At 42.3% G+C, this 11,684-nt stretch overlaps 2 protein-coding genes across 2 annotated transcripts in view; both read left to right on the top strand.

Annotated features, from left to right (window-relative positions):
- Positions 1 to 2,366, top strand: part of LOC142898365 (pituitary tumor-transforming gene 1 protein-interacting protein) — an 11,593-nt gene extending 9,227 nt beyond the window's left edge. The window contains exon 7 of the mRNA XM_076041303.1: positions 1,903 to 2,366. Within this exon, the coding sequence (XP_075897418.1) occupies positions 1,903 to 1,952 (50 nt within the window). The 3' untranslated portion in view covers positions 1,953 to 2,366. The remainder of the gene's footprint in view (positions 1 to 1,902) is intronic.
- Positions 2,367 to 4,876: 2,510 nt separating this feature from the next.
- The window catches only part of cdk14 (cyclin dependent kinase 14), a 150,931-nt gene continuing 144,123 nt past the window's right edge, over positions 4,877 to 11,684 (top strand). Inside the window, exon 1 of the mRNA XM_076041300.1 lies at positions 4,877 to 5,549. Within this exon, the coding sequence (XP_075897415.1) occupies positions 5,456 to 5,549 (94 nt within the window). The 5' untranslated portion in view covers positions 4,877 to 5,455. The remainder of the gene's footprint in view (positions 5,550 to 11,684) is intronic.

Here is an 11,684-nt window from a genome sequence, read left to right as displayed (position 1 = left end):
TGTGTGTGTGTGTGTGTGTGTGTGTGTGTGTGTGTGTGTGTGTGTGGACAGCGGGACAGAGTGATGGATGGTCCTCTGTTTCTCAATCCTTCTGCTCTCATTAGTTCACCTCCGCAGGGACCGGCCCGAGCAGGCGGCTCCTTTTCAGATTCCAGCCTGTAAAACATTTCAATCCTTCCAGCAGCAGTCCTCCGCCACACACTCGTGTCGTTTCGGGTTTTTTTTTAATGTTTTTTTTTTATTATTTTTCCTTTCCTCCCCTTTGTTTTTACTTTTCTTCACCCTGACGGTCTTGGCCGACGATACGCGCAATCAAAGGTGGCGGAGAATTATTATTTTAAGAGGCGAACGGGAGGTTTCTTCAGAAAAGGAGAAAAAAAAATAAATAAATCATGTCACTATCAGTTCAAGTTGTCCCAGTCGACGGAGTCTGAATTACGCTAGCGAGGCTTCACTTCAGGCGCACCAAATCCCAGCGCGGGGTCGCGACCCGAATAAGCTGCAGATGGAAATTCATACATCTGAGGATTAAATTAAGACTAAACTGAACCTTGGCACCCATCGGAGGCGCGCCAGCTGAGAAACTTCTCTTCTGAGCGGCTGAGATACTCAGAAAATGTCGAGTTTGAAGAGGCTGACGGAGGTTACTGGGTTTTTTTTTTCGATTTTCGTGTTAAAAAACTGTCATGCGACGGCGCACTTGACATTGCAGCCTGGATTCAAGCCTATAAAATATTTGCTTCTGCTTTTCCAATAAACTGGCTTTTTGAATAAATGCTACTCGGGCAAACCGTGCTCCGAAATGCAGGTGTTGTTTATCGCAGATGTTAAGGAAGGTAGAGTTGTTTTTCTTTTGGTTAAATTGTTGATGAAAACGGCCGTTTGCCACTTCGTCAAATCATCTCAGGTTCACAGAACAGGAAAGTCGGGAGCAAAAGGAGAGGACTTTTGGAAGGATTCCCGGCGTCAGAGTTTACAGAATCTCTTGAACTCCTTTTGCCACTCCGACTTCTTTAATGCAGCGAGTCCATTGTCGCGTTCAGAAATAAGATTTTTATCGCGAGGTTCGGTTTTTAGCAGCGGATGAACGTGATCGCACGGTTCTTGGCACTGACGCTGGTAAAGGATTTTGGAGCGACGGCGCTTTTTCTTCGCTCGAACCCTCGTCCTCGTCTTCGTCTTCGTCGTTCGTCTTCGTCCCGCTGATTCTTTTCTGCGGGCCGTTGTTAGTTGACAATATTCCGACAGCCGTCTGCCGGGGCTGCGCTTTGCGCGCTGAACTTCTACTTGGATGCCGAGTTTGACCCGTTTATTGTTTCGAAATCCCCCCCGAGTCCCTCAGCTGCCTTTGGAAGTCCTTCAGCCCAGCTGTTGTTTTGTCAGCAGCATTTCTGCTCTTGCCAGGCTTCCAGTTAACTCTTCCAGTCATCGCGCAAGACCTTGTTGGCGAGTAATATCGGCACTAAATGTGGAACCCGACGACGGGTTCTGATGAAACTTGTATCTTCTGCTGTTTGTTTGTTTGTTTGTTGGCTTTTCTCCGTCTTCACGAATACAAGTATTAAAATCACAATTTCTGACGTGTTGTTTTTTTTTTTTCTTTGTCCTTCAGTAAGGCGAACAAAGAACTGCACGTCCTCGTCATAAATATTAAATATCGTTGTACCGAGGGGGGGCATGCGCGCCTTCCATGATGTCATCCGGTTGGCCTCGGCTCGGACGATAAAGCTCAGATTTTCAATCCCGTGCATCTATTAATCATGAGGCGTTTATTCCAACAGTCATCTGGCATAACCTCATTCAACCCATTCTGCCAGGAGTCTTCACAACACACTCATTTCAAGTGTTTTGGACACGTTGAGCTTCTCACTCAGTGGGCCTTCCTCTCTCCCCCGTGCGCAGGTCTGATGGGCGACAGCGACCACCCGTACAGCAAGTTTGAGAACGAGTGAAGCGGCCGCAGCGGAGGAGCCGAGTCCTCCCCTTCTCTTTTAGCTTCAGGCGACGCCTCCGTCTCACATACATCTCCACCGGACGGGATGCTAGATCCCCGCCCCCGCACCAATCTCTTATGATTCACTCGTCTGATAATATCAAACCTGACACCTGAAAATTGAAATGAAACTTTATTTTGCCTTTCGATTCCTGTTTTGTCTTTTGCGTGTTGACCAGATGTTGAATCTTGTTTTAAAAGTTCCCTTTTTTTTTTCTTCCCGAAATGAAGTCACGATTTGTCTCTTTTTACTAGTCTAGTATGATATTGGACTGCGATTTGCACACACAGTATTGATTTGCTAAACAAAGATGTATGTAAAGGTGTATTGGTAAAAAATCTTCTTATAATAAAGTGCTGTTCGAAAAACACAGTTTTTTTTATTTTTTTTTAAGTAAAGCCTGTTTATTGATGTGTGTATTTGTTTGATCATTGATCAAGACTCACAGTGTCACTGCACTAGTTCTGAACCAGAAAAAAAATCAACCCAGTGACCAGTGGAGTCTGTGGCCCTGGTTGCGGTCACGGCATTGGATGGAAACTAACGCCTATTAAGCGTTCACAATAAAATCCAGTCTGACAGTTTTCAGCTAAATCTTATCTCTTAAAGCTCAAAAGCAGTTTTCCTGCTTTTCAACGTCCTGCACACCCAGAGCAGTTTAATCAGTTTGGATCAGGGGAATATTATCACACTGTTGCAATATGGCAGAAAAAGTGTTCTTGATTTGAACTGAGAGTTTACAGATGTGAACATTCAGGACATAAAAAAAAAAAAAAAAAATCAAATTATATCAGTGGTCAAAAATGCAAAATCTGTCAACTTTAAACAAATTCAAATCCTCTATGCAGTTCTAGGCTGTGTGTAAATAAAAGAAGTGTGTTCACATTAAAACAATCCAGTGGTCAGTTTAAATCCCATGGATTCTGTTGATGGTAAGAGATGCAACCTCCCCGCACCTCACCTCCTCGTCTCCCACTTCACCTTCAAAAGACATGGTTTAAACGTGCTGACTGCGAACAGCAGGTGGATCAAGTACCCTTTTTATTGCAAAAATAATAAATAAATGCACGCTGGTTTTGGCATGCGGCACTCAGGGAAAAAAAAAAAAAAAAAAAAAACATGTCTGGCGAGATGTTTCAAAATCAGCATGTCTGGTTTCCGCAGCCTTTGTGTCTGTCTAATGAAGACGTTCTCCTGATTGATTCCCGTAATGTCTTCAAACGGCCTCAGGGGAAACGTTACTGCGCCGGAGGAACCGCCTCTTCTTGCATTAACCAGCAGGCCTCTTTGCGGTGTAGTTCCCCTCTTCGCCGTTTGAGGCCGCCGGTGTGCCAAATCCCCCAAACATGCGAATCAAGCGTTCCAAGTGCAATTTATTAGAATGGGGCCGTGCGAGGTGTTTGAAGATGTGCAGTTCAAACTGTTGGTTTTAACCTGGACTGCTTTGGTTTCATCTTGCTATTGAGGGTTGCTCATTTTCAGCAGCTCTGCCATGTATGTGGGGCTCAAAGCAGAAAATGAAACATACCCCCCCCCCCCCCCCCCTTTGTAATTGCTTTGAGTCACCGCTTTCAGATGACACGCAGATCACGAGAAGATTCATGACTAAATAACTCCAACTCCATCCGCAAGAGAGGTTAATAACCGAGCTGGTGAACCTCAGGCCCTGCTGGTGATTTGCTTATTACGGCATCCTTTGTATCCAGACAGACAGAAATGAGTTCGCTCGACAGCTCATCACCAAGTCTCCAACCGTTGTGTTTTTAAACATTTGATATGTGAGCCATCTTTCTGGCCAGATCCCCCCGCCCCCCCAGGCCCAAAACAGGGAAACCAAAGAAAACAAAGGAAAGAACTGGAGTGTGGGTTTGATTGTGCACTGTACTTGGCATTCTTGTCTTCACTCAATGCATTTACAATTTGGGAGAAGGCGGCGGTGTGCTTTGCATACCTCGTGCCACGCGCCATTAGGCAACGCTTCATAACAAAGGACTAATTCAAATTAACAGAGCCGTAGATCGCTCTCAATTAGTGCCGCACTCTGGTCGAAGTAATTAGACGGCGGTGCAAAAAAAAACAAAACAAAAACAACTCAGGCCCACCCGCCAATGACACAATGGCGGGATACCTACAAATTACTTATGCAGCTGCTGCGGCGACTGCAGCACAGACGGACATGATCGCGCTCAGACGGACAAACACGAGCAAAGAAGAGCTGATGAGCTGGGTTTTTACTTTATTGATTGCTCTTAACCTCAGAGCTTTCTATTTGGATAGAAGTTCACATAGGCCTACATTATGTATACAAACAGTGCGGACTAACAGATGAACCAAAAATAGCGAATTTGTTTTGCACTAAAGAATGGAAAACGCTGAAGTCATTAATTACGTGACCGTCTATCTATCTATCTATCTGTCTGTCTATCTATCTATCTATCTATCTATCTATCTATCTATCTATCTATCTATCTATCTATCTGTCTAATTTGAGATCATACGTGCAAAATTGAGCCATCTGTCTGGGTAGACTGATCATGAGGCTAAAAGGTCAGTCTTTGTAAGAAGAATTTCTATCTATCTATCTATCTATCTATCTATCTCTGAAAACAGGATCATTTATTGGTATTTCAGAAGTTTAGAGCGGATATTGAGATGAATTCGGGACTGTTCTGATGTTCGGGCATCACCTCATCCTGCGCACAATGACAGGGTCTTGCAGAGGGCAGCAGCCTCAAGGCAGCGCCGCGCTCTGGTCCCCCACAAAATAAATAATGAAATAAATAAATAAATAAAATAAAATAAAATATTCCTCCTCCTGCAAGACATTATAGGGCGGCGCTGTCTCTTTGACGGCCAGCCTCCGGGACGAATGGGAGCGCGGCGCACTCCGGGAGCGCTCCTATCCTCGCATCCAGGGCGGGGCTCCGTGACTCGAAACCAGAGAGAATCCCAAAAATGACATCTAGATTGCGGTGGAGCAAGGAGCGCCTGGGACGCGGTGAGAAGAAAGGAACAAGTCCGAGCTGGGGCTGAATTCAGCGCCCTGGACGGAGCCCCCGCGGAGCGCAGCCAGAGGAGCACGGAGCAAAAAGGGGCAGAAAAAAAAAAAAAAAGAGGAAAAAAAAAAAACGCAATTACGCACGTTGTCCGCTTTGCATGCTCAGACTTATTCCCGAGAAATGTAGTTTTGGTCTTGAGGAATTGCGAAGAGGGGGGGGGGGGGAGAGGCTGCTGCAGCACTAGTTGATGAGAGAAGTGAGAGCCGCCGAGAGGCTCCGTTTCCTGTTTGCCAGCGCGCTGCAGCTGGACTGAAGAGGGTCTCCGCGGGGCGAGCGGCGCCCCCAGTCACCGGTGCTCCTATCCCCGCGCTTGCGACGCACAGCCCGGCCGCCGCCAGCCGCCGCCGCCGCCTGCAGCCGCGCTCTGCCGAAGTCGCAGTGGAGGCGGACGAAGAAAATAATATGTGCGACCTCATGCCAGCCTCCCAGCCCGTGGAGAAGATCGGCAAAATGAAAAAGTTGAGGAGAACTTTGTCCGAGAGTTTCAGAAGTATCGGTGAGTAACCGGGACGTGTTTGTTTTTTTTGTTTTTTTCCTTCCCCTCCCTCCCTTGTCTGTCTTTCTTTCTTTCCTTCTCTCCTGCCCTCTTTCCATTTCCAGCCCCTCTTTGTGCTGAAATCACAGCTGAGGCGTAAAGCTCCAGCTGCAGCGGCTTCTCGCATCCAGAGACGGCGAGGAGAAGCCACATTAACCCCGGACTGCTTCGTCCCCGACCCAACCTCGTTAACTCCTCTCGGGGAAACCTCGCATTTCACAAGACTGTTGTTGAACTTGACGTGTTTTTTTTTTTTTTTTTTTTTAACCGTCGTGACTCTGAGGTCGCTGTTTTCCGTCTGTATTTTGAGAACTAACGTTTTTTGTTTTTTTTTGACCCCGCAATTCAATTTCACTCCACAAATAACACACAGTGAACTAAAGAGTATTGGAGTAAAAAAAATAAAAAATAAAAAAAGGGCGGATATTAATTCACTAATCATCTGCTAAATAAATAAAACATATACGTGAATAAATGAGATACAAAGAAACTAGTGTTTGGCATTTTAGACATCTGTTTCTATCATTGAGGAAATTGAATCTGTAGAGCCAAAACCTCAAAACCTCATGGATAGGTTCAAAAATCAAATCTGCTGGTTTCAAATTTGAATCCATTTTTTGTTGCCGCTGAAGAATTTACACACTAGTCTGACATCTATCATATGTGTTAAGGGAAGCTGGGAAGCGGACAATTACAGTCAGATAGTTGGAACAGAGGACAAAAGAGTCATTGGATTGTTTGTCAGTCAAGCCCCGTTGCATGCTGTTGATCTATGGAATGCTGAACACGTCACATCACATATCTTGTCTGCTACGAGTTATAGTGAAGGCGTTTGCATGCACTGTCAGTAGAACACTGACGCACAGATGTGTGATATGTTCTGGACGTTATCCTGCGAAGCAGATTCTCTCTCCACGTTCTTTAAAAAAAAAAAAGAAAAAAAAAGAAAAAGAACTCAAGTCTGACTTGAACAGCATGCTCAAATGTCACGTGTCGCTCTGCTGGGTAAAAACGCCTTTGTCCGTTGGAAAAAAAGAAAAAAAAAAGTACTGACTTTGCGTTTAAAAAAAATCAAATCAGATCAATCCGAACAAGGCTTGCTGGAAGAGGCGCTGGTGCACCTTTCTTTGTTTCTGAGTGGAACAAGAGCTCTGCAACACCTGCACACAACTGGGGGATTTCAGGTGGATGCTCAAGATGAAGGAGCTGCACAAACTGCATCTCTGCATATATTCCGAAAGCACATCTAACAAATTTTACATCTGACATTGAGCGTTTTCTCCAGTGACGCAATTAATTAGTGATTCATTGACAATTCTCAGACTTTTTAAATAAAAATATATACATGTATATATATATGTATATATATATATATATATGTATATATATATATATATATATATATATATATATATATATATACATATGTATATATATATATATATATATATATATATATATATATATATATATATGTATATATATATATATATGTATATACATATGTATATATATGTATATATATATATATATATATATATATATATATATATATGTATATATATATATATATATATATATGTATTATTTGGAGGAAGAAAGTCTGAATCTGCCAACCGTCCAATGACATGGGTTTAATTGCTCAGAGGGGGCATTTGTCAAGTAACAGCAAGGCTCCAGCCACCTTGATTATGAATGAATGAATTCATAATTTCAAGTTGGACATCCCTTAAACCTAAGTAATATCAACGATCTTTACAATATAAATGAGTCACTATATACACCCCCAAAATGAATAGTGACTAATTTAGAATAGATTAGAGAGTGAAAATTATTCAAAATTATTTTCTTTCTTTCTTTCTTTCTTTCTTTCTTTTTTTTTTAAATATACAATTCTTTGTTTTATCCAGGTTTGGATTTTATTCAGGATGTGACATTTATGTTGAATGATTAAAAATATAATTCAATTATATCATTTGGCCAGAAGGGGCCGCCAAAGTTGGTTGCAAAAAGACTTAAAGATCTGTCAGAAAAAAACAACCCTGAATTCATATCTTCACGAAAAAAGAAAACATACATATTTATCAAATATGCTTTAATGTCCACTCAGTCCAATTTGCTCTGATTTTGAGTAAAGATGGCTGTTCTCCAGCCAAGTGTAGTCGGCTTACCACTGTGTTGGCAGATGTTGGGGTACACGCTGCACTCATGCGGCAATTATTGCTCATCTCCGGTACCCACAAGTCTAAAATTGGAATCTTCCAGCTTCTAAACAGAAAACACAAGATTCTCTATCTGTCTATGAGACCAATATCTAGGTTTCAAAACAGGTATTAGCCAAACAGCAGGTGACGTCACAATGACTCTGTCCATCTTTACGAGCAGTCACTGGTCGTACTTCATCTAGTTTTTTTGTTTTTTTTTGTGGCTCTCTGAGGCTGTACAGTCGTGCCAATACACACACTGTGATGATGCACATCGTGTCGCTATTGTCACAGGGTTTATTTGCCTTTAAAGCAGCCGAGGATGAGTTGTGGGCTGCAGCTCGTAAGAAACAATGAGGAATGAACAGAAGTGAGTTTGGGTCGATGCTGCAGGAGCGGAAAGATTGGCATTGACTTTTCTGCTTTGCTGACTCTCTCCTCTGATTGGCCGGATTTTCCCTCAGTCTAGATCAACACCTCTGCATCGACCTTGCTCTGGCACTACACAGATCTTCCCTGGATGCTTTGACAAAGCACATCCAAGGGCCTGCTTTATTGTTTATGTCCCGCTAACAGAATGAATCCATCCTGTCCCTGAGGGCAGGGCCACATTGCCTTCTCATTTATTGCTCAGTGCAACATAATTAATTACAGAGTTTCACATGGTCGCCGCTTCAAACTAACTTTAAAGCTCCAGAGCATCATTTCCTGAAGGGTGGGATTCAGTTTGTCGTAGACAAGCTCCGTTGTTGTGGAGCAAACACTTTCTCATTGAAAGCGACAATAAGAGCTTGTGCTGTATAACTGAGTTGAAAAATTGAAAGAAATGATGATAATATGTGTATGTATATATTAGTACTATTGTATTTGGCACCAATAGGTTGGGTATGCAATTAATGTTTTTGCTGTTTGGTTGTGAAAACCTCTGACAGTCCAAGCTATCATCAACATACATACATTTTTTTTTTTAAATTAATTTTCACCAATTTTACTATTGTAGACTTTTTATTTTTTATCAGATTTTTTTTTATTCATTGTAGTCATTTATAAGCACAAATAGAAGGAACTCCATGATTTCCAAGTGTTGATAAGAAACAAATCAGCTCAGCCTTTGTTTATCTTGTGTACCCTTCTCAATCTATTTCAAATACAGGCATATAGGACAAGGCAATATGCAGTTTACCCTCACTAGTAGCACGAAAAAGAACAGAAAGGATACTGACAAAAAAAGGAAGGAAGGAAACACAACCCTTTGTTATCTATTTCACTTCTGCTTTGTATATATTCGTTACACGGTTTTTGAATGCCCTTTGGAAATATGTCAAGGGAATTACATGTCTTCATTTTACCTTCAAGGTTCTTGCATAGTTTGACTCCAGTACTGATAAACATCTTTGCCTAGCACTGGTTCTTGCTTTTCTTTATGTGAACGTACTGTACATACTCTTCCTAGTTTATGTAGGCTGCATCATACTGCAACATACTTTCCATACTTTCAAAAACCATGTTTGTTTGTTTTTTTTAACCCTAAACATTATGTTATTAGGAGCATAAAAATCCACTGTTAATAATAATAATTAATAATTTAGTTTTATTTTGACATCAATGAAAACAAAGTAGAATTTAATATGTAAACGAGAACAGTTGTCGTCAACTTAAAACAGAATTGTGCGATATTCATTCTGGTGGTCATGCTGCTGTGGATGCTGTGATAACTGCACCTGCATAATAAATTTGGGCAGCGAAGTAAATGAACAGCAATTAATGCTTGTTGACAAGGTGCTTGAGCAAAGCAATTAACCCGCCACAGCTCATGTGGAGATGCAACATGGCCATTATATAGAAATTAAAAGTGCGAGTGAGTAAGGCCATGCTGCGTTTTTCACAGTGCCGTTCTGCATATGGAAATGCCTCACTCTGGGCTTAAAGCATTAACCATACAAGCATGAAGGCAAATGCTGTGTCAAATGTGTTTCGCAGATCTATTTAGAGAGAGTACCAGTCTGATCCTGACATTTCCGGAATTTGAGTGTATGTCATTGGTGTTATTTGGAGGTGAAAGCACCTGTAGCCAATTCATTCCTGAAAACTGCTGCACCTGAAATAAAAAAAGAGGTCATCGCAAGGGGGGAGAATATTCTCAGGAAATACTGTCACGATTCAAGAAGGCATTCACGTGTTTTTGTGAATGAGGATGAAGAAACCCTTTGGTCCCCTCACTTATCTGTTAATGCTCACAGATGCATGATGAAGGAGGGGAAACGTATACCGACACCTCCATCTAGTTAACTGAGCAGTTCACGTCTAAATGGAATGTACCTACTCCTGAGGATTATGGCAATGGGTGAATAACGTAAGGCAGCGTAACGTAAGGCAGCGTAACGTAAGGCAGCGTAACGTGAGGCAGCGTAACGTATCGCAACGTAGCGTAACGTATCGCAACGTAGCGTAACGTAACAAAGCCAAACGTAACTGAACTTAATATAACATAACTTTTCTTACCATATCAAGTATGTACTTAACGCAACACAACCCGTCATATCTTAACTTAACGTAGCGGCTCATCTTAGGTTAACTACTTAACGTTGGTTATCTCATTGCAGCGTAACACAGCTTGCCATCGCCTGACTTGAGCCAACGTAACTAGGCTTTACATAACAAAACTTTAGACTTAGCTCGGCTTGACTTAACATTGCTTAACTTCACTAAAGTTGCGGGCGGGGCTCCATTTTAGTCGTGAAGTGTTGGTGGTGGGGGCACATTCTGCACTCGCAGTCCAATGTTTTGACCCCACTCTGGTACCCACCACACATCAAAAATGAAATCATCAGGTTACAAAACAAACAGGGCACCAAGGATGGCTTCAAAACTGGTATGTGCAAACCAATGGGGGGGACGTCACGATGACTCCGTCCGTTGTTATCTATAGTCAGTGTGCGCAAGCTGCACGCTACTTGGTGTTAGAAATAAGTGACTGTTAAATGCTAAGCTACTAGCTCAAAAATCCTGCCTCTCAGAGCTTTGCGGAACCTCAGAAGCCCTTCCTCTTTTCTTCTGGCAAAACAAAACTGCATTGCATTGGGGTGTACAGGAGTATATCGTTAGTTCACTCATATTTTTGGGGTATTTTATATTGGATTATATACAGTAGTAGATCCAATTAGCAGAAATTCCATCGACACCACAAATTGCAAATCTCAGTATACGTGGCTTGTTTCAACTGGTCGAGATGCTTCTTACTGCTGAAATCAAGGTGTTCCAGTGCTCGGGGAACCTTACCTGGAGCTCAGACTGCACCGGGCCTAAAAATACCCTGTCTCACCAGCACATCTCTGATGTAAATTCGCCAACAGAATGCCTCTGATGAGAGACAGCTTGGGCTTCTTAATGTTTCCTTCGCGGCTGATCAAAAGGCGACTACTTTCAAATGAGGCACGAAGCGTGAAAAAAAAAAGGCGTAGATGCCATAATGAGGTGTTATGGGTTTCAAAGCAGAAGGTAAAATAGTCCTTTTCCCCGACTCTTTTTTCCCCCTCTGTAGTATTTCATATTTTTCGCTCATCATTTCTGTCCAGACGATTTCTCGCTTTGTCGTGCGCTTTAGGGCCTTAAATACAGTACGATTAGGATTAGGAGGACTGTGCACATCAAGGATGTCAGGCTGACATTTTTTCCCCTATACTTCTCATTCCCGTTAGTGAAAATGGGCCATTTATTACGGCTGTACTAGGGAACGGAAACTCTTCCTTCAGTGACTTCTGTTGTAAGGAATGCCGACGAGAGGACGGGAGGAGTCTCATTCCCATACATGCGAGAGAATTTTTTGTCACGTTTAGTTTTTTAATTGACTACCATCAGTTTTCTTGTAATTTGAAAATGTTTTGAAGTTTGA

This window comes from Nelusetta ayraudi, unplaced genomic scaffold (genome assembly GCF_046127955.1).
Source record: "Nelusetta ayraudi isolate G7.1 ecotype Tasmania unplaced genomic scaffold, CSIRO-AGI_Nayr_v1 ptg000063l, whole genome shotgun sequence".
In the NCBI taxonomy this organism is placed as follows: domain Eukaryota; kingdom Metazoa; phylum Chordata; class Actinopteri; order Tetraodontiformes; family Monacanthidae; genus Nelusetta; species Nelusetta ayraudi.
This window is presented reverse-complemented; position numbering and strand designations above follow the sequence as displayed.